Source organism: Pseudorasbora parva, chromosome 11, assembly GCF_024679245.1.
Source record: "Pseudorasbora parva isolate DD20220531a chromosome 11, ASM2467924v1, whole genome shotgun sequence".
Classification (NCBI taxonomy): domain Eukaryota; kingdom Metazoa; phylum Chordata; class Actinopteri; order Cypriniformes; family Gobionidae; genus Pseudorasbora; species Pseudorasbora parva.
Genome location: NC_090182.1, coordinates 19848693 through 19867077, shown reverse-complemented (window position 1 = coordinate 19867077; position 18385 = coordinate 19848693). Strand labels below are relative to the sequence as shown.

The 18385-nt window shown below is 36.3% G+C and overlaps 2 protein-coding genes across 3 annotated transcripts; both read right to left on the bottom strand.

The window, feature by feature from the left end:
- Nucleotides 1-214: 214 nt before the first annotated feature.
- Nucleotides 215-2265, bottom strand: tmem35 (transmembrane protein 35). Its single transcript, XM_067456536.1, has 2 exons — nt 2028-2265; nt 215-1094 (listed from the first exon to the last, which is right to left on the bottom strand). The coding sequence occupies exons 1-2, from the start codon at nt 2145-2147 to the stop codon at nt 732-734; spliced, it is 483 nt and encodes a 160-aa protein (XP_067312637.1). The 5' UTR covers nt 2148-2265; the 3' UTR covers nt 215-731.
- A 1994-nt stretch (nt 2266-4259) lies between these two features.
- arl13a (ADP-ribosylation factor-like 13A) lies at nt 4260-18119 on the bottom strand. Of its 2 annotated transcripts, none has more exons than XM_067456534.1 (10): nt 18015-18119; nt 9901-10014; nt 8777-8847; nt 8441-8690; nt 8005-8110; nt 7590-7795; nt 6150-6246; nt 5794-6061; nt 5026-5142; nt 4260-4515 (listed from the first exon to the last, which is right to left on the bottom strand). In XM_067456534.1, coding segments are annotated over exons 1-10 (1296 nt in total). In that variant the 5' UTR covers nt 18017-18119; the 3' UTR covers nt 4260-4450. The 2 variants fall into 2 exon arrangements, with proteins under 2 accessions (XP_067312635.1, XP_067312634.1); XM_067456533.1 differs by lacking the exon at nt 18015-18119 and adding an exon at nt 11235-11304.
- Nucleotides 18120-18385: the final 266 nt, after the last annotated feature.

The following is an 18385-nucleotide window of genomic DNA, read 5'->3' as shown; positions in this document are numbered from 1 at the left end:
GCAAGACACAAAAGCTATTTTAACCATATTAGTACTGAAAATGGTAAAACCTAAAATGTTGTAGTCCTATGTCTTAAAAGAAGAAAAAAAAAACATTAGATTCCAAGGATAAGATTTTTATTGGACTGTGTATTTTAAGTAAAACTATAAAATCTAAATTAAAGAGACAAACCTGCAAAATCCAAAAAAAAAAAAAAAAAGCTACAGTAAGATAAATAATACAAACTGACTTTATATTTTAATTTTGATGTTTGTAAAAGATTTTGACGTTTTACAGAAAAAAATATTGGGCAAAGTTTCACCATTTAACAAATGATTTACAGATATTCTTAATGGAAACAGAACTGGTTTTATAAAGCATTCATCTACATAAATACAAAAATTAAATAAATAAAAGATCACAAATTTGAAGTTAACTCACAGTATAAGAGGCATTTCCAATATTATTCAATGCAGGGCAAAAAAAGATATTAATAAATACCGTCAAGAGGAAATAACAGTAGTTTAATCTTTTGCTGCAAAATCACAGCCAAAACAGTTGCCACAATGGTGATTGTGCAGATTTAGATTAGATTCAAATGTGACTTGAGGTACGGGTAACATAAGAACAGATTTTCACGCTGTTGGGACATGAATCACCTTCTTGGGACTGCTGTCTTTTTCTTGAACACCTTCTCTACTACTAGAGAAACATAGATCTGCTGCCCGGTGCTCTTTGTAAAACTGGGGAGCTAAGAAACTTTGACTTTGTTCTTTTCCTGGGCATTGATTTGTTCTTCTCGTCTCTCCTCCCTCTCAGGCCGATCCTCACCCTGACGAGCAATGAGCAGCCGACACGTCAGCAAAATACCAAATACCAGGGCATGGGCATAGCGTTTTAGAGGATCTCCAACCAGCTGGTGGAAGAAGAGCACCGCTAGCATGACCAGTAGCAGAATAAAGTTGGCCACGTCTTTTGGTCTCCCTGGCACAAGGGTCAGAACAATTCCACATCCCACCTCAAGAGTACCAATAATCTTGCGTAGAAGTACAGAAGAAATGCCCATTTTTTTCAATGCTGGAAGGGCCTTGGCATAACTCTTGTATGCTCTTTTCTGGAAAAGAAACATAAATATAGGATTTAGATCTAGGTAAAATGCAATATTGTCAAGATAAATACATATTTTGCCATTTAAAAGCGACCAAAAATGTTCTTTATTTAAATGTGGCATATTTCTGTGAATGATAGGTTTAGGGGTAGCTTTCGGTCGATAGAAAATGTCATTAACCTACTATAAAATCAATGGAACTCTATACAATGTCCTCAGTAATACGGTGAAACAAACAGTGTGTTTTCTTTGCTGTGCAATGGATGCTACCATATGATATGATTCGTATTATTTTAATGCCCCTACTGACCCAACTGTAGTGCATTGAATTGTAACGATGAACTCATTTATTATTAAAAAAAATAAATTAAATTGAATGTGTCTATGACATCAGCAGCAGCTGCTGCACCTGCAGATGGAAGATAGAATTTGCTGGAAAGCGCCGCCATTGCCTTATCATGATCCCCTTCAAATTAATTGTTTAAGAACGATATCATAAAACAATTATTACGCATCATATGAAAGACATTGTTCCATTTATCATACAGACGAGGCACATTGTGTAGTAATAATTGACCTATTTACGCGGTAATGAAACAATGTTGCGGCTGTGCACATAATTCACTGTTCATCTGCTCCAATGATGTGCAATTGTTTTACACAATCCGACTCATTACAGGCATCTAATCATGTCTTTCCTGTATTTTAGATGGAAATATTTGCAGTTGCATTTCTATTCAACTCCATAGCTAATGCGAAGAATGAAAATATTAAAATACACAAGCAGGCACCAACAGCAGTAGCGGACATTTTATAATGAAACAAACGCACAAACACAGAATATTACAATCGCACCCCCTCCTAAAACTACGCCGTTTGCGTACAGCTGAAGCTTCATTTGCTTATTATTGTGGGTGCTGCTTAACGACGATCACTTACCATTTCACTATATGCATCTTTGCTTAATCTTGGTGTGAGTTTTATTGTACCCATGAACACGAAAAAGAGACCCAGTGCAAAGGAAAGGGCGACAATGGTTACTGTTCTTGGCGAGGCCATCTTCGGTGAAGTCTCCCTTCGATTGGCATCCGTTGTCCCGGTCCAGCTTTCTTCACTGTCCTGCTGAAGATGCTGAAGCGGGGGAAGGGCTTGAAAAGAGACAAATATGGCTACATGTCATTCCGCTACAGTATTAAGAAGCACACTTAGAGGGCGCTGTTGTTGATCCGATCGAGTGAACACCAGCGAACCTCGCAGGAGAAACCGAGTTCTCCCAAGAAAAACTTTCAGTTAGTTTAGACAACTTTATGGAATGGTGCCTGGTTAGAAATGATAGAAAATCACTTCACTGTGTATTTAGACTTTATTAATAATTTTAATGTTTTAAAATGCATGACATTATATTACCCATGCTAAAAATTTTGTCAGGATGTAGTATCAGTAGATCTTAAACAGACTCTTTAATTTGTAATCCCACTGGGGAAAAAAGTTTTATTCATAATATATTTTAAAAATATTTTATTATTAATGGTTTATTCATCTAAAGTAATAATAATAATAATCAGGTGCCTAAGCAGTTCATGAATATATTCAAGGCTAATCTAATATTTGACAATAATATAGTATAGCATAAGGAGAGATTTATAATTAAAAAATCACAAGTGTAACAAGGTAGAAAAATTAAGTTGTTAAACCATGTGTGAGCAAAGACAGTTAATTTTTGTCCAATGAGATTGAAAGAAAATCATCTCCCAGTCAAAACGTCTAGAATGCAATGTGTGGGCTAATCAATCAAACTAGCTAGAATAAGATATTATAATAATAAGACAATAACACACAGTGATTTGATCAGGATTTATTTGTTTTAATTATCTAGTGGAAAAACTTCAGGGATGATTATTCTGAGAAATATGTATCCCGTCATGCCTTATTTTCTTTTTATAAAACAATCACATCTATAAAAAGTACAAATTGGTTTAAATTAATGATTCATGTTTTTAAAAAGGTACATGTATAAATAAATCAAATTTCACAAAAAAAGTATAGGCAACTTCTTATTCAAACCTGTAAAGAACACATTTCAGGTTCAAAGATGAATAATAGATAAGTCATTGTTTGTACACCATAGTAAACCTTCAGACTGATTAATCATATACTGACTTAGGTTAGGTCTCACAGTGAAAAACATACGAGTATGTTAAAGGGATAGTTCACCCAAAAATACAATTCTGTCATCATTTACTCACCTTCAAGTTGTTCGAAACTTGTATGACTTTATTTCTTCTGCTGAACACAAAACAAGGTATTTTGAATAATGTCAGTAGCTAAAAAGTTGATGGACCCCATTGACTTCCATGGTATTTTTTTCCTATGGAAGTCAATGGGTCAATCAACTGTCACCAACATTCTTCAAAATATCTTATTTAGTGTTTAACAGAAGAAAACAAAAACTAATGTTTTGGACAACTTTGTATTAAAGAAAATAATAATTACGTTTCCACTTGAAAAATTTCTTGTTACTGATCACATCTAAATTGAATTTCTGTGAATTGATGCAATTTAGAAGTGATCAGTCACTAGAAAATTTTCAATTGGAGGCCTGATTTTTTTTTTTTACAGTGTTGATAATGAGTGCATAATGAAAAAAAATTCACTTTTGGGTGAACTATCCCTTTAATAAAACAAAAGAATTTTAGGACACTATCATGTTCATAGGAAGGCTATTCTTTCGTCAAGACAGAACTTCCTGAATATATAATCTTTCTCATACACACACACACACACACACACACACACACACACACACACACACACACACACACACACACACACACACACACACACACACACACACACACACACACACACACACATATATATATATATATATATATATACTACATACATACATACATAAAAATATACATTAAAAAATCACATCTAAATTTTACAGTTGGCCAAACTGAATTTTTGTAAATTGATGCAATTCACAGAAATTCAATTTGGCTAACTGAAAAATTTAGATGTAATCAGTCACTAGAATTTTTTTTTTTTTTACAGTATATATATATATATATATATATATATATATATATATATATATATATATATATATACAGTATATAGCCTCTCTACAGGCTCTTAATACAATTACAAAACAAATTTGAATTATACTCATGAAAGTTGTCTTAATAAGTCTTTACAAATGTATTGATGACCTTCTAGCCAGTTAAAAACAGTAGTTTGTAGATGGGCTCAGCTCATCATCCAGGGGGTTAATGACATCTATACATGGTTCAGCATGTTCATAAGCCTTCTATTTCTTCATTCTCTGTGATAACGTCCATGATGTTTCTTCTTCACTATCTCGAAACAACTTCCTGTTCCTGTCGGGCTTTGAGAGCCAAAATTGCTTTTCGGTAAAGGTCTATTAGGAAACAGGCAAATTAAATGCTATAAATTAGTCTCCTACATTTCTACAGTTCAGGGCTGTCTGTTTTGAGCAAATAATTGTGTTTGTTTTATTGTTTTAAAATCAGTATAGAAGAATTATCACTAATAACTATAAAGTTCATATGCATGGGTTTTAAAATTCCTCCCACAAAGCCAAAATGCATCCCAACACTCTCAGAAAAAAATGTACAGTTCTGTCACTGGGGCGGTACCCTAAGGTTCAAAAGTGAAAAGGTACATCTTTGTACCTTACTCACCCCTAAATGGTACATATTAATACCTTAAAAGGTACATATCAGTACTTTAAGAGTGCAAATTAGTACCTTAAAGGTACATAGTAGAACCTTAAAGGTACATATTAGTACCTTTTCGGTTTTGTACCTTAGGGTACCGCCCTAAATGTACAGAAATGTACCTTTTTTTCTGAGAGTGAAAAACAGCCCTGATCAAAATCAACAGTGGTTTAGAGGTCACTGATGCTCACCGAAAGTGGTTGAAAGATCATCAGGCTGTGCATAAGCAGTGGGAACTTCCTCTGTGTTTATCTTGTTCTTTCGCTTTACTTTAACAGTCTTCTTTTTTCTCTTCCTTTCCTCTTTTCCTGTGAATAAGTAGGTTAAAAGCATGAGAGATAAATGTGATGCAGTATTTCACAGTTTTCACAGTTTTAAAGATAAAAAAATACAGGTTGCAGCAATGCCATAAAAGAACAATTATGGTTCCCCAAAGAACCCTTTAGAGCAGTTCTTGAACCAGTTTTGTCTTTTTATACACTTTATTAATCTTTTAATCAAATCTTTTATTTGTATTTTTAAAGGGATAGTTCACCCAAAAATGAAAATTCTGTCATTAATTACTCTCCCTTGTATCATTCCAAATTCATAAGACTTTATTTAATCTCCTTATTTAAATACCATAACTAATGTTTGAGGTCATGAATATGTGAATAAAACCTTACATTCAATCATGTCTCCTCAGAAAATTTGGACTAAACCACTCAATCCATATGGATTCGTTTTAGGAAAGTCTTTATGAACTTTTTGAAGCATCAGAGTGGTAGTTGCATAGCTGTCAATGGTGGGACAGAAATTTCTCAGATTTCATCAAAAAGATTTTAATTTGTTTGGAAAATGAACAAAAGTTTTAAGAGTTTGGAACGACATTAGGGTGAGTAATTCATGACAGAATTTTTGGGTGAACAATCCCTTTAAGCATGTACAAGCTTCTGTTTTCAGTTGCTGACACCATATACCTCTAGAGGGTTTGGAGACCTCACTGTTGGGGGATTCTGGGTTACCCGAGTTCTCTTCTTTTACTTTGGCTTTGCGTTTCAGCTTTCCACGTTTTGGTGGCAGCAATGCACTGCTGGCTTTATCTTTCTGGCTGCTGTGATCCTGTTCTGCTTCATTTCCTTCTGTCTCCTCCACCTCTTCTTCGTTTACTCCTCTGCCTGGACTATCCTTCTTAATTTTAACCTTCACTTTCTTCTTTTTGCTTAATTTCTTTTTTAAAGAGTTCTCCTAAAATGTCAAAGGGTAAATCAATAAGCAAAGTGAGTTATATAACAGTATAGATTAGTTAAATAATATAAAGATAAAGATTTTTAACCTTATTTAGAATATTTCTGATTGGTTGCAGAGTCCCGTTTTTCCTCACAGTTTCACTGTGATGTTCTTGACGGACATCTGTTTTGCTTGTCCGTGTTCTGCAACACAAGATTAGTTGTGTACATCTTATTACACATACATATATCTTATCATATCTTATTTAATTATTATATGTACACAAATTAGCATATGATACTCTACCATTAAAAGGTTTTGGGTCAGTACGATAAAAAAAGGAACCATTAAACTGATCAAAAGTGAGGTGTGTATACAATCCACTGCCGCTTCAATATATAAATGTGTATCCACAGACCAGGCATAACATTATGACCACCTTCCTAAAATTGTGTTGGTCCATTAGCTACCAAAACAGCCCTGACCCATCGAGGCATGGACTCTACTAGCTCCCTGAAGGTGTGCTCTGGTATCTTGCACCAAGATGTTAGCAGCAGATCCTTTAAGTCCTGTAAGTTGCAAGGTGGAGCATCCACGTATCGACTTGTTTGTTCAGCACATTTCACAGAATCTGGGGAATTTGGAGGCCAAGTCATATGCAACAAACTGCGATGCACTGTGTATTCTGACACATTTCTATAAGAACAGAGCATTATCTTTTTGAGCAATTTGAGCTATAGTAGCTTATCTGTTTGATCAGACCACACGGGCCAGCCTTCGCTCCCCATATGCATCAATGAGCCTTGGCCGCCCATGACCCTGTCACCGGTTCACCACTGTTCCTTCCTTGGGCCACTTCTGATAGATATGGAAGGGGGCTGGGCCGATACCCTTGCCTCTTCATCATATGTATTATCCTTTTGAATGATTTTTAATAACCCCATGAATTAAATATACCTTTTCAAAATGAATAATTATTGACAATCAATTTTATGTGACAATCAATACATTTAACTATGATTTAATATGATTTCAACTCTATGTACTTTATGGGGGGGGGGGGGGGTGATTCTGTGTTAGGTAGAGTCTAGCTTGCGACCTCCTCAAGAGACTCTGACGCTGGCCCTACTGATAAAACTGCAAACTATTCTTCAGTACATTTTTTTAATTTGATTAAAGATCATGACTCCTGGTCTTCTTTTCTACAAATCTACTCCCTGGGTCAAAACTGTTAACCTCTAACAATACTGTCCACTGCAGGCCGGGAACATCCAACAAGAGATGTCATCGTCTAGCCATCACATTTTGGCCCTTGACAAACCCGCTCAAATCCTTCTTACACTTGCCCATTTTTCCTGCTTCTAACACATACATTTTGAGGACAAAATTTTAGCTTGATACCTAATATATCCCACCCACTAACAGGTGCCGTGATAAAGAGATAATCAGTGTTAATCACTTCACCTGTCAGGGGTCATAATGTTATGCCTGATCAGTGTGTGTGTGTATATATATATTCCTATCTTATATATTAACCAGCCCTCACCTCTCCTCTTTAGATTTGTTCCGGCTCTTCTCTGTTTTTCCTCTCCTTTCCTTTTCTTCTGGCTCTAATGGTCGTCTCCCGTCTCTCATCACACGGGCACAGAGGTCTGGGTAGTCCAGGCACACGGCTCGCAGTAGCCATCTGAGACCTCGCAGGGTCTTTCTGTCTGACCAACGACGCAGGTCCATTGAGGCAGAACACGGCTCCTGTAGATTAAGATCAACAACCTAAATATGGTAATGCAACTACTGGTAACCAGTCAAGGTGTTGCCATGAACTTTAACATTTACAAGTTGACAACACTGACATATTATCAGATCATTTACTACATGATCACTTCCTTAAAAGGTTTATCATACTGTATGTTTTGCTTATGTCAGATTTATATTTGTATTGGATTTGTATTAGTACTCACAATATGGCAAAGGGAACGGCTCTGGTTGACCAGCCTCTCCAGACAGAGAATTTCAATGAGCTCATTTCCCAGCAGAGCATTCATTTTGTCCTGTTTATTGGCCAGACTGTTATGAGATATAGAGATGGACAAAATAAGCTGGACTGCAGGCAAAATCCAATAGTCACTGATTAGACACTGAAGATGGTTAAAGGGCAGCAATTTATACTAATAGTAATAATACTGTAATGACTGCTAGTTGACATACAGTTGCAAAGTTATAGTTAATAGAATGCCTAAAGTGGACTATATTCTGCTGAGTGTCTTCTTTAAAAAGAGACCAACCTTTGGTCTGTTTTCCAAAGCATTCACGATTACAGCCATTTAAGTTCATATCTTAAAAAGGTGACAGTGAACAGGTTAATCAGTACAGCAGTTGTAAACAGGCATATCTTACACAAGAAGAGGTTTTCCTGCTACTCTTGGATGCTTCAGCAAGTCCACTAGAGCCTCCTTGACCTCTTTCATTCGTTGTCTGTCACTGGAATCCACTACAAAGATGATGCCGTGAACTTCACCGTAATGCTCTCTCCAGGACCCCCGAACCTCTGCAGCCCCACCCATATCCAGTATGTTAACCAAGTTGTTCTCCAGCCTTAATTCAGTGCGGACACATCCACGAGTGGGACCTACTTCTCCAGGGGGCACTGAACAAAGTTACGTAACATTAAAATATTTAGTATCTGCCAATCTCTCACTAATACACATTATTTATTAAAATGACGTAAATTACCTTTCAACATCCCTCTGACACAAGATGTTTTTCCAGCCTTGTCCAAACCAACCACTAGCACTGTGATCTTCCTATGAAAAATTTAAAACAAGGTTAATTCATTTCTGTATAAAACCCCATGGTTTTTGAATCAGTTTTAAAGAACCTTTTTATAAAAAAAAGTTTTTAATATGCTTTAAGACAAACCATTTGCAAATTCATCGGTCGATACCATTGCTGAGTATTTTCTCCTTAAAACAGCAGTTTCCCTCTCAAACGCGGTTTGAAATCCCCCTTTCTCTACGTCACAAACGTAACGTGCAAGCGGGCTTTAGCATATAATTACTATGCTGCAAAGCAGGGGAGTCTCAAGAGAAGCCAGGTTATCCCGTTATATTTTTCTGTTGATATGAAAAATCGGGCACATTTAGCAATATAGCAAAATTTTGTATATGATGTACAGTATGTTATGATGAACTAGTTGGTCAAAGGGTTTCTAGGGATACTGATATTTAGAAGACAGCTGTCTTAGATGGCGAACAGGAACATGGTTTGTGTAACATCAGCAACATGTTATCAGCTGTTTGATAACATCAAGACAAAGGCTAATATCAAAATTACCATTATGTGCCCGAAGTAGAGAGCAACACATAAAACCATTATCATTCTGATACATCAACTTGTAGACGACCCTGTATTATTGGCTCTTCCTCTTCTTCTGAATTAGTTTCTGGTTCAAACATATACAGTATGGCTGAATTGAACCAGTATTTCCACTTTCCACAGAGTGGACCAGTCTGGTTTGAGTGAGTGGAGGCGGGGGCTAATGTGCATATTCATGTATCTATGTATACTAAATAAAGCAAGGGTGTGGAGTTATATTCAAGGTATTTTAAAGGCATATATAAACGCACAGAAAAAAAATATTTTGGTGATCAAAGATGAGTTTTAAGGGAATTTTTTTTAGACAGGGGTACTTTAAAAGTGGAATGAAAAATGTATTATTCAATTCAGAATCCATAAAATGTTCCTGATGGGAACCCCTAAAAAGGTGTCAGTACCTGGCAGAACACAGAACCTTTTCTGATCAACCCCAAAAAACAAAATATATAGAATTGCATAGGATTTGCCTGGTTGACTGGTACCTCAGGGGTTGCTGGAGTTTGGAGACCCAGCTGCAGCAGTTGCTCATGAGGTTGAACATGTTGACCTGAGGAGGAGAGCACCAGGGAGAGCACCATCGTCTCCTTAACTCGTACCTGAGAGCAGAAAATGGGGCACTCAATTACTGTACCCATGCATTAGAATACATTTAAACCTCAGCTGTTGTGTCTCACACAAGCAGTAACCTCGAGAATTAAGGATTCATTAGTGACTTTGAATTTCTGTCACCTACTACACTGTAATACCTCTAATGTTTACATTGGCCTAAAAATGAGATATCAAACAGTCTGATTAAAGATCTTACATTGATTTTTAAAGTAGGTTATTATATTTATATTTATATTTATAACACGCAATGTTATTTTAAAAAAATATATTAAAATATTTTAATTTTTAAAATGTTTTAATATATTTTTAAAAAATAACATCGCATGTTATAAATATAAATATAAATATAATAACCTACTTTAAAAATCAATGTAAGATCTTTAATCAGACTGTTTGATAACACATTTTACAGCCAAATTAAATAAAACAAAACCATATTCTATAGCCTTCATTTCATACTTTGCATTTTAGCATTTATACTTCATACTTTTCATCACTACACTGCAAAAGAGCTGATTAGCTGATTTTTTGAGCCAACTAGAAAAATGAGCTCTTGAATGCCAAAAATAACCTAGTTATACTCACATAGCAGCTGCCTATAAATACACAGTAGTCTAATTACATTTACAGGTGTCTGAGATGGAGGTTTGTTGTCTTAGTGCTTGGTCCATCACTGGACATCTGTTCAGCCTAGTAAGCCTTAAAGAAGAGTCTGAGTCAATTATGCTGTTCTCATTGTGAACACATGTCCCCTTTATCAAAGCAGCATGCACTGCAACAGCCCAGTTTAAGCAATTTTTCTACATAAACTCTTGACTGACACCTTACACTTATATAATTAAGAATACTATAATTAAGAATTAACTGTTAGTTCTAAACTGCACATTTGACTACAGAGACAGGACTTCAACATCAACATACGATGTGTAAACAATGTGTATTCTAGAACCAAAAGATTGTTCGCTTCAGAGTGTTTCTAAATTTGTAAACAAAAACAGTCAGCCATCTTCCTCTGCACGATCACGTATGATCATTAACACCATTGATGAGACGAGACATATGCAGACACACAATGCAGAACGTCCTAGGGTTTACATGTAGCACTGGCTATTAAACAACCAAAAAATTATCAAATATTAATATTAACCAATATATATATATATATATATATATATATATATACATACACACACATCATATTACTCACAGTAGTATGTCAGAATCCATGCGGTTTTGTTTGTCTCTCCAGAGACATTTTGCACAAGGCTGCTAAAAACTAATCAGGCTCTACTTATTCTTCTAATCCTGTCACCTCATGTAGGAGGAGCTTGGAAGGAACTCCATCACACCCTTACAACCAATCATATGGTTGACAAGTTGAAAATACTGGCAAGCTGCTATTCTGAATTGCTGGATTCTTTAACTGGGCCAAATGAAACATCTAAACAATACTTTGATTTTTGTTAATTGTGAGTTATATGAAATGCCCAGATAAACATCTGCTTGGAGGTATATGAGAAATATTTTATTTACTCAGTATAATGCACTAGATGACATCATAGCATGACATCATTGTTTACACACCTCATATTGCTTCTAGATTCGGCTGTTTTAGAAGAATGTTGCTGCTGCTTATCCAGAGATAAAGTGGCATTTCATATTTTTTAATGGAATATAGCAGTATTTATTATAAATGATTGTTCCCTGCACATCAATATTATTTTCTTATAATCAAAAACATCAGCTTCCCCTCACTGACATTTTTTTGTTGTTGAATTTACATGATTTAATTGTGTACATCGGTCCGACATGAATCAATTAAGTTGAACAAACATAATTTGTTCATGTAACTTCAACATCATGGAATTAAAAGGTTAGTTCACCCAAAAATGACAATTATTTCATTAATTACTCACCCTCATGTCGTTGGACACCCGTAGCACGTTCGTTCATCTTCTGAACACAAATTAAGATATTTTTGTTGAAAGCTGATGGCTGAGAAAGGCATCAAAAAGGCCTCCATTGGCATTTAGTACATTCCTGACCCACTCACAAGACCCATAAAAGGCACTAAAGACTTCGTTACAAAGTCCATCTCACTACAGTGGCTGTACAATAATTTTACCAAGCGACGAGAATAGTTTTTGTGCGCAAAATAAAATCTAAATAATAACTTTATCCGCAAAGTTATTGTCTTCAGTGTAGGTCTCGGACATGAACTCACGCGATAGCGGTGCTCCTCCTCTTCTGGGTCATGTATTTGCTATGATTCGAACTGTGGAGCTGCGTCATATTCTTGCGCATGCGTCGATAATTTTGTGGATTAAATCGTTATTTAGATTTTTGTGTGCACAATAACTATTTTCGGTGCATTGTAAAATTATTGTACAGCCACTATAGTGAGATGGACTTTGTAACGACGTCTTTAGTGCCTTTTCTGGGTCTTGTGAGTGTGTCAGTGGAAATGTACTGAATATCAATGGAGACCTTTTTGAAGCCTTTCTCAGCCATCAACGTTCAACAAAAATATTTTCATTTGTGTTCCGAAGATGAACGAAGGTCTTACGGGTGTCCAACGACATGAGGGTGAGTAATTAATGAAATAATTTTGGGGTGAACTAACCCTTTAATATATTTTAAGTGGCACAATTAAGTAGTCATTTTATATGGCTCCCTGACATGAAATTTAATTTCATATATTCATCCATCCACTTAAATTTCATTACTGAATTACAAAAAGTTGACAAAAGCATTCAGCAAAGCCATGTCTATAGACATATAAAAAAGCTATATGGAACTCTCTCCCCCTGCCTCTCATGAGGACAACAACCACATTACATGAATTTAAATTTAAACTCAAAACACATTTGTTTAATCAGTATTATCAGTTATGAAAATGTTAACTTGACATAACACAGTCAAAATGTTAACTCACTACCAATAAGCATGTTTCATCTCTACTCTAACTGCCCACCATGCTGTCTGTAATTAATGTTTGTTACCTATGTTTTTCATGTTGTATTGTAAATGTAGTGCGATTTGCAACTGCAATCACTCATTACTTGGACTGGGCAAATGTCCACTGTCCGTCTATGTATAAACTGCTTGTTATTTACTGTTATTGTGAAGCGTCCTTGAGCTTGGGAAAGGTGCTATATAAATTAAAGTTATTATTATTATATGTCTATGTCCCCTGCAGCGGTCATTTTTGTATAGGCCAACAACCCAGAATTTTCCCAAAGGCTTTTGGGTAATTGTAGAACATTCTGTGACATAGAAAAGTATTTTGTTAATCATGATCTTCAGTACAACTTTTATGAATTTTAAATAAAATGGATATATATATTTTTTTAAAGATTTGCATTACGGTTGCATGAAATCAAAGTCCCCACCACACTGTAAAAAAATTGTTGGTTTTTGTTGGTTTAACTTAAAAAAGTAAGTAACCTGGTTGCCTTAAAATTTTGAGTTTATTGAAATTAAAAATATGAATTGATACAATGAAGGAAATTTGTTTAATAAATAGAAACTCAAAATATTATTGTATCTGAACCACATACATTTTTTTATAAATTATGAAAATAGCACTATTGGCATGTTTCACTGCGTAATCAGAAATAAAACACACACAATTACCCAATATGCTTACAAAATCTTTTAATAATATTTTAATAAAGGTTGTCGAAAAAAATTTCATTTTATTAACTAAAATTTTTTAATTTCAACGAACTCAAAATTTTAAGGCAACTAGGTAACCTTTTTTCTAAATAATTTTTTACAGTCCATTAACTTCCATTAACATTAACTCTTATCTTATAGAGCCCTATTTTAACAATCTGAGCACATGGACTGAAGCACATGGCACAGGTCAACTTAGGGCGGTCCGAATCCACTCTTGCTAGTTTAATAACAGAAAAAACGGTCAGCGCACCAGGGTTGTACCTAGTCTCTTAATGAGTCATGGGTGTGTTTTGGGCGTAATGTGCAATAAACTAAGGTGCATATTACTAATGTGCCCTTTAAACAACACAAAAAATACTGCACTATTGATACTCAGTTTTTGTTGGTCAATGTGCAGTCGTGTCCATTTGCCTCAAAATAGCAACACGCCAACAATGCATCTGAAGTGAACACACCTCGTTTTCAGACCAGCACACCCATGGGCGAACAGATGGTCTCGAGTGCATTTGCAATTTAAACAGCGTGGGGCTGGACATGAAAATGAAAACTACGTCGGGATAAAACTAGCACAAAAAAAACACCTGCTTGTGTCACACCTGCCGTCGCATTGTGCCAAGTGTAGTATGGGGGTCCTTAGCCTTTTTTTTTTTTTTTTTAATCCCTGAAAGTTTGAGCTAGCTAGTTTGCAACAACTCAAGTTGGTTTAGTACAATTATAAACACAACAAGGCTGTAAAAGCAGAATAGTGCCCCAAAAAGTATTTGCATTAGATAATATTAGAAAACAAGTATTATCAACTAACTTCACTTTTCTTTATTTTTAATAAGATTTAACCAACCAGTTCCATTTTTAGCCCATGAATAAAGTCAGCTGTACATTTATAGAAGAGCAACCACAAATGTAGGTCACACTAACTATTAGCATCTGAATACTTTGTCTCAATTCTAAACTATGTTTTTGAAAGTTATCGTGGATGGGGCCAGGCCAAATTGGAGCCATTGTATACTGTTAATCATACATTTCACATTAAATCTAATTAGCATCATGACATTCATAAAACTGTCAGTTCCAGGTCAAAGTTTCAGCAACCACACCATGGCTGTATTTCCTGCCCTTAATTCATATCAGGTAGACTGTAATTATGATAATAAAAAAAACTTGAGGCTGTCCCCGTCACAAGATTTAAAGTTAAAGTTTGTTTCAAACACAATAAACAAACTGTATTGAATCTCAACCTTTATCTAAATCAACTACAAATATGTGACATTCAGTAGGCGTTAGTAAAAATAATCGGCTCTGATCTCCGTTTCATCAGCTGCTTTTTATGTTCTAAGAATTTTAGAGTGACAGATTAGAATCTGAAAGAGTCACTGGGAGGGTCTGATAAACTGCAGTATTCTGGGAGTGTGTATGATATATTTTTGACCACCAGAGGTCTTTAAACTTTTTTTCCAGTTTAGTCATTCGGGATCTATAAATCAGAACTACTTCAGGAATATTATTGATCTGTCTGATCATGACTTTATTGTTTGCTATATACCTGAATTTAACTCATTTTCAAAGTTGATTATTTTTACACAGCTATTGAAAAAAATCAATCACTGACAATCAATCATTTAGCTGCTTTACGACATAATTGAACTTATAGCATCAGTATTTTCCAGTTTATCACTGTAAAGCTGCTTTGAAACAATCTGTATTGTATGAAGTGCTAGTTTAGGCATGGATCCACATCTCTGATAGATCTTTATATCTAAATTACTATATATCTTCCTTTACAACTGGATGTGAGGCCATTGTCAAAACAAAACAGAAGCAACATCCTCTTTTCTCGAACGTAGTCTGATCTGATTAAGTAATTACTGGCAGGAACTTACTTCATCTGCTGACTAAACTCATATGGAGGAATGAACGCAGGCACAGCCCCCGTCAGCTGGTCATGACACAAATGGAAACAGCTCAGTGGCCATGTTGCCTGTCCTCACAGTGGCTCATATAATACAAGCTGAACAGCTGCACATGCCATATTATCTAAGAGTTCCAGCAGCTAGTGTATTTCACTAATCGCTACATTATCTTATGATTCACTGCGGGATTTGTGAGCATGATTAAGTGTAGATCGGAGTTAGAGCAGGCCATAAGCTTTTATTTAATAATCATGGCTAGTTCAGTCTGGGACAATGCATTTGTGGGGGTGGGACTGCATAGCAACAACAACAGAACTACTGTGTGTTGCTCCTAGTGAAGACATCCAACTGGCACACTAAGTAGAAATCTCTATACTAACAATTAGATTAGAAAAAAAGAGAGCAATGAACATTCTAAGATGTGTTGACTTCGTCAATGGCTTCTGTTTGCATTGTGAGCATTTACAAGGCTGTTTTATGGTTCTGTGAGGCCTCCCTCTTTATTTGTAAAGTCCAAATACCAGGAATGTACAAGAATGTTGCAACTGTGAAAATACACACCATGTGTGTAATAATACATTGCGAAAGCAACACCAATGTGCCATGCTAGTAGGCTTATACAAAATCAAAGATGAAATTATTTTAGTGCTGAGTTTCTTCATTTATTCCATATTGTGCCAAATACTGCCACAAATTTAAGTATAATCTGCATATCAGTTTATAACACCGGCAGTGGCCTCTCATTTCAACATGGTCAGAGACTAAGGTCAATCAACCATCCTATTCAAATGTATTTTGTAGAACTGGACACAAAGCTAAAAACAAACAAAACAACAACAACAACAAAACAGAAATCAAGGCATTCAAGCGTTACAATTTGTTATTATGTTTCAAGAACAGTTTATCTTGTGCATCTTTTACAATGCACAGCAGAAATCATTTCTCCCATGAAAAAATAAAAAGTGATGAAATTAATCTGTGACCCATCTGAAAAAGTGACCCATGAAATCCATTTTTTTGTTTTTAGCATGAATATGTTAGCCTTATCTAAGGCTCCAAAACAATGACAAAAATGTACATTTCGAAGATAAAAGCATTCAAAACTTACAGTCTCTCATTTCCACCAGGATCCATGATTTTGTAACATCACTCTGAACATCACAACGAACAAATCACATCAAATTTTCTGTCCAATCAAATGCTCTTTAAAATATGTCCCACCCCCTACATTATAAATAGCAAATAGAGTACTCCTCCCCTCCCTCAAAAGCAGTTCAGTGGAAGTCCTGCCCCGTGGCTAATTTCATTGGTTAAGGCTAGGAACAGGTATAGGTGATATGGAGGAGATTAGGAGCTTGGTTAAAGATTAGTAGAAAACTGCGGTCTTAAGCCCCTTTCACACTGCGATTCCAGCAAATACACGGATAATGCGACCTGGCATTTGTTCCCGGGCCGCTAGATTTGGTCCATTCACACTGCCAGCGAAATACCGTAATATGTGCGCTTTCACACACAACCCGTAACGGTCCCGGATCGAGTTGACACGTGACATCCGGATGTGACGTATAATGGCGAGCGATCTCAGCTTCAGCGCGGATAGTAAGGAGCTCCGTGGTCTCGACTTGTGTCCAGTTTGCACACATTTCTGCTTGTTTAATTTTAGTTTCTTTTGTATACGAACACTCTCTGCATTTAAAACACCGACGAGCTCTTCTGGCACTGCAGGATTGTATTATTGAAAAAACAAGCTCTAGGAGTCGCACGATAACTACGTACACGTTGCGGCATTAGTTTCGGCTTTTGTTCACACAGCGCTCGTCCCGGGTCGAATACCGCAATATTACTAGGTCCCCGACCCGGGTCGAATTCGGTAATCAATCCCAGGACATGGTTGCTTTCACACAGAAGGGGACCCGGCAATGTTCCGGGAATATTGCGGGTCCGACGTGCAGTGTGAAAGGGGCTTTACTGAGCTTAGTGGCTCTGGCTGAGCTGTGATATAAACAAAAAGCTATTGGCTATTTTTAATGGGGAGGAGCTTTTCAATATGTCCCACCCTGTCTTCCTGTTTCAGTTGAAATTATGTCAACAACAAGCGGCAACCTCCCACGATCTCTCTTGAAGCCAATACAGAAGTAATGTAAACTGCAATTCCTCAGCTGGCCACTAGGGACATTATAAATAGCAAATAGAGAAACCCCACCCCCCCTGCAGGAGTCATATTACATTTAACGTCATGCTTGAGCTTATGAGCTCTTGTGATTAGAACTGAGGTAGGCTAATCGCAACCACATTCGCGGCATACATTCACAACACGTGTAAAGTCTGGCGTGTTTTCAGTTCATGCCTTTGGAAGCTTAACTTTCATAGAAATTAATTTGATAAGTTAAAACACTTACATTGCTCAGCATAGCTCCGTTTATATGAAAGACTGCAGCTGAGAGCTGAGCTGTGACTGTGATCTCCCATCCCCCATGCGCGGGTTCAAAACATGCAGAAATAGCTCCCTCTGCTGGCTGTAGTCTTTAGCCTTTGGCCAAAAATTCCTCGGAGGAATTTGTCCAGAAATAAAATGCATAAATCTCTTGTCTCAGGGGGATATGAGGGGGGAAGCAAAATCATTTGAATATACTCCAGGGTTTCTACTGATACAAAGCCATATGCTAATCGCTGAAGTAACCCTTTAAGGCGAGGGACAGGTAGGTTCCGCTAAACTGGTTTGAGGGAAAAAATTCCATTAGCGAATTAAGTCTGGTTTCACGTCAGTGTC

What these genes read in the sequence shown, in the direction of transcription:
- arl13a (XM_067456533.1), bottom strand. Translation starts at nt 11,254, where the DNA reads ATGGATTCTGACATACTACT. An exon ending in GCAGGAAAACCTCTTCTTGT is followed by an intron (nt 8,111 to 8,440) that starts GTAAGATATGCC and finishes ATCTCATAACAG; the next exon opens with TCTGGCCAATAAACAGGACA. An exon ending in GCCGTTCCCTTTGCCATATT is followed by an intron (nt 7,796 to 8,004) that starts GTGAGTACTAAT and finishes CTTAATCTACAG; the next exon opens with GAGCCGTGTTCTGCCTCAAT.
- tmem35 (XM_067456536.1), bottom strand. Translation starts at nt 2,147, where the DNA reads ATGGCCTCGCCAAGAACAGTAACCATTGTCGCCCTTTCCTTTGCACTG. An exon ending in AAGATGCATATAGTGAAATG is followed by an intron (nt 1,095 to 2,027) that starts GTAAGTGATCGT and finishes TTTCTTTTCCAG; the next exon opens with AAAAGAGCATACAAGAGTTA.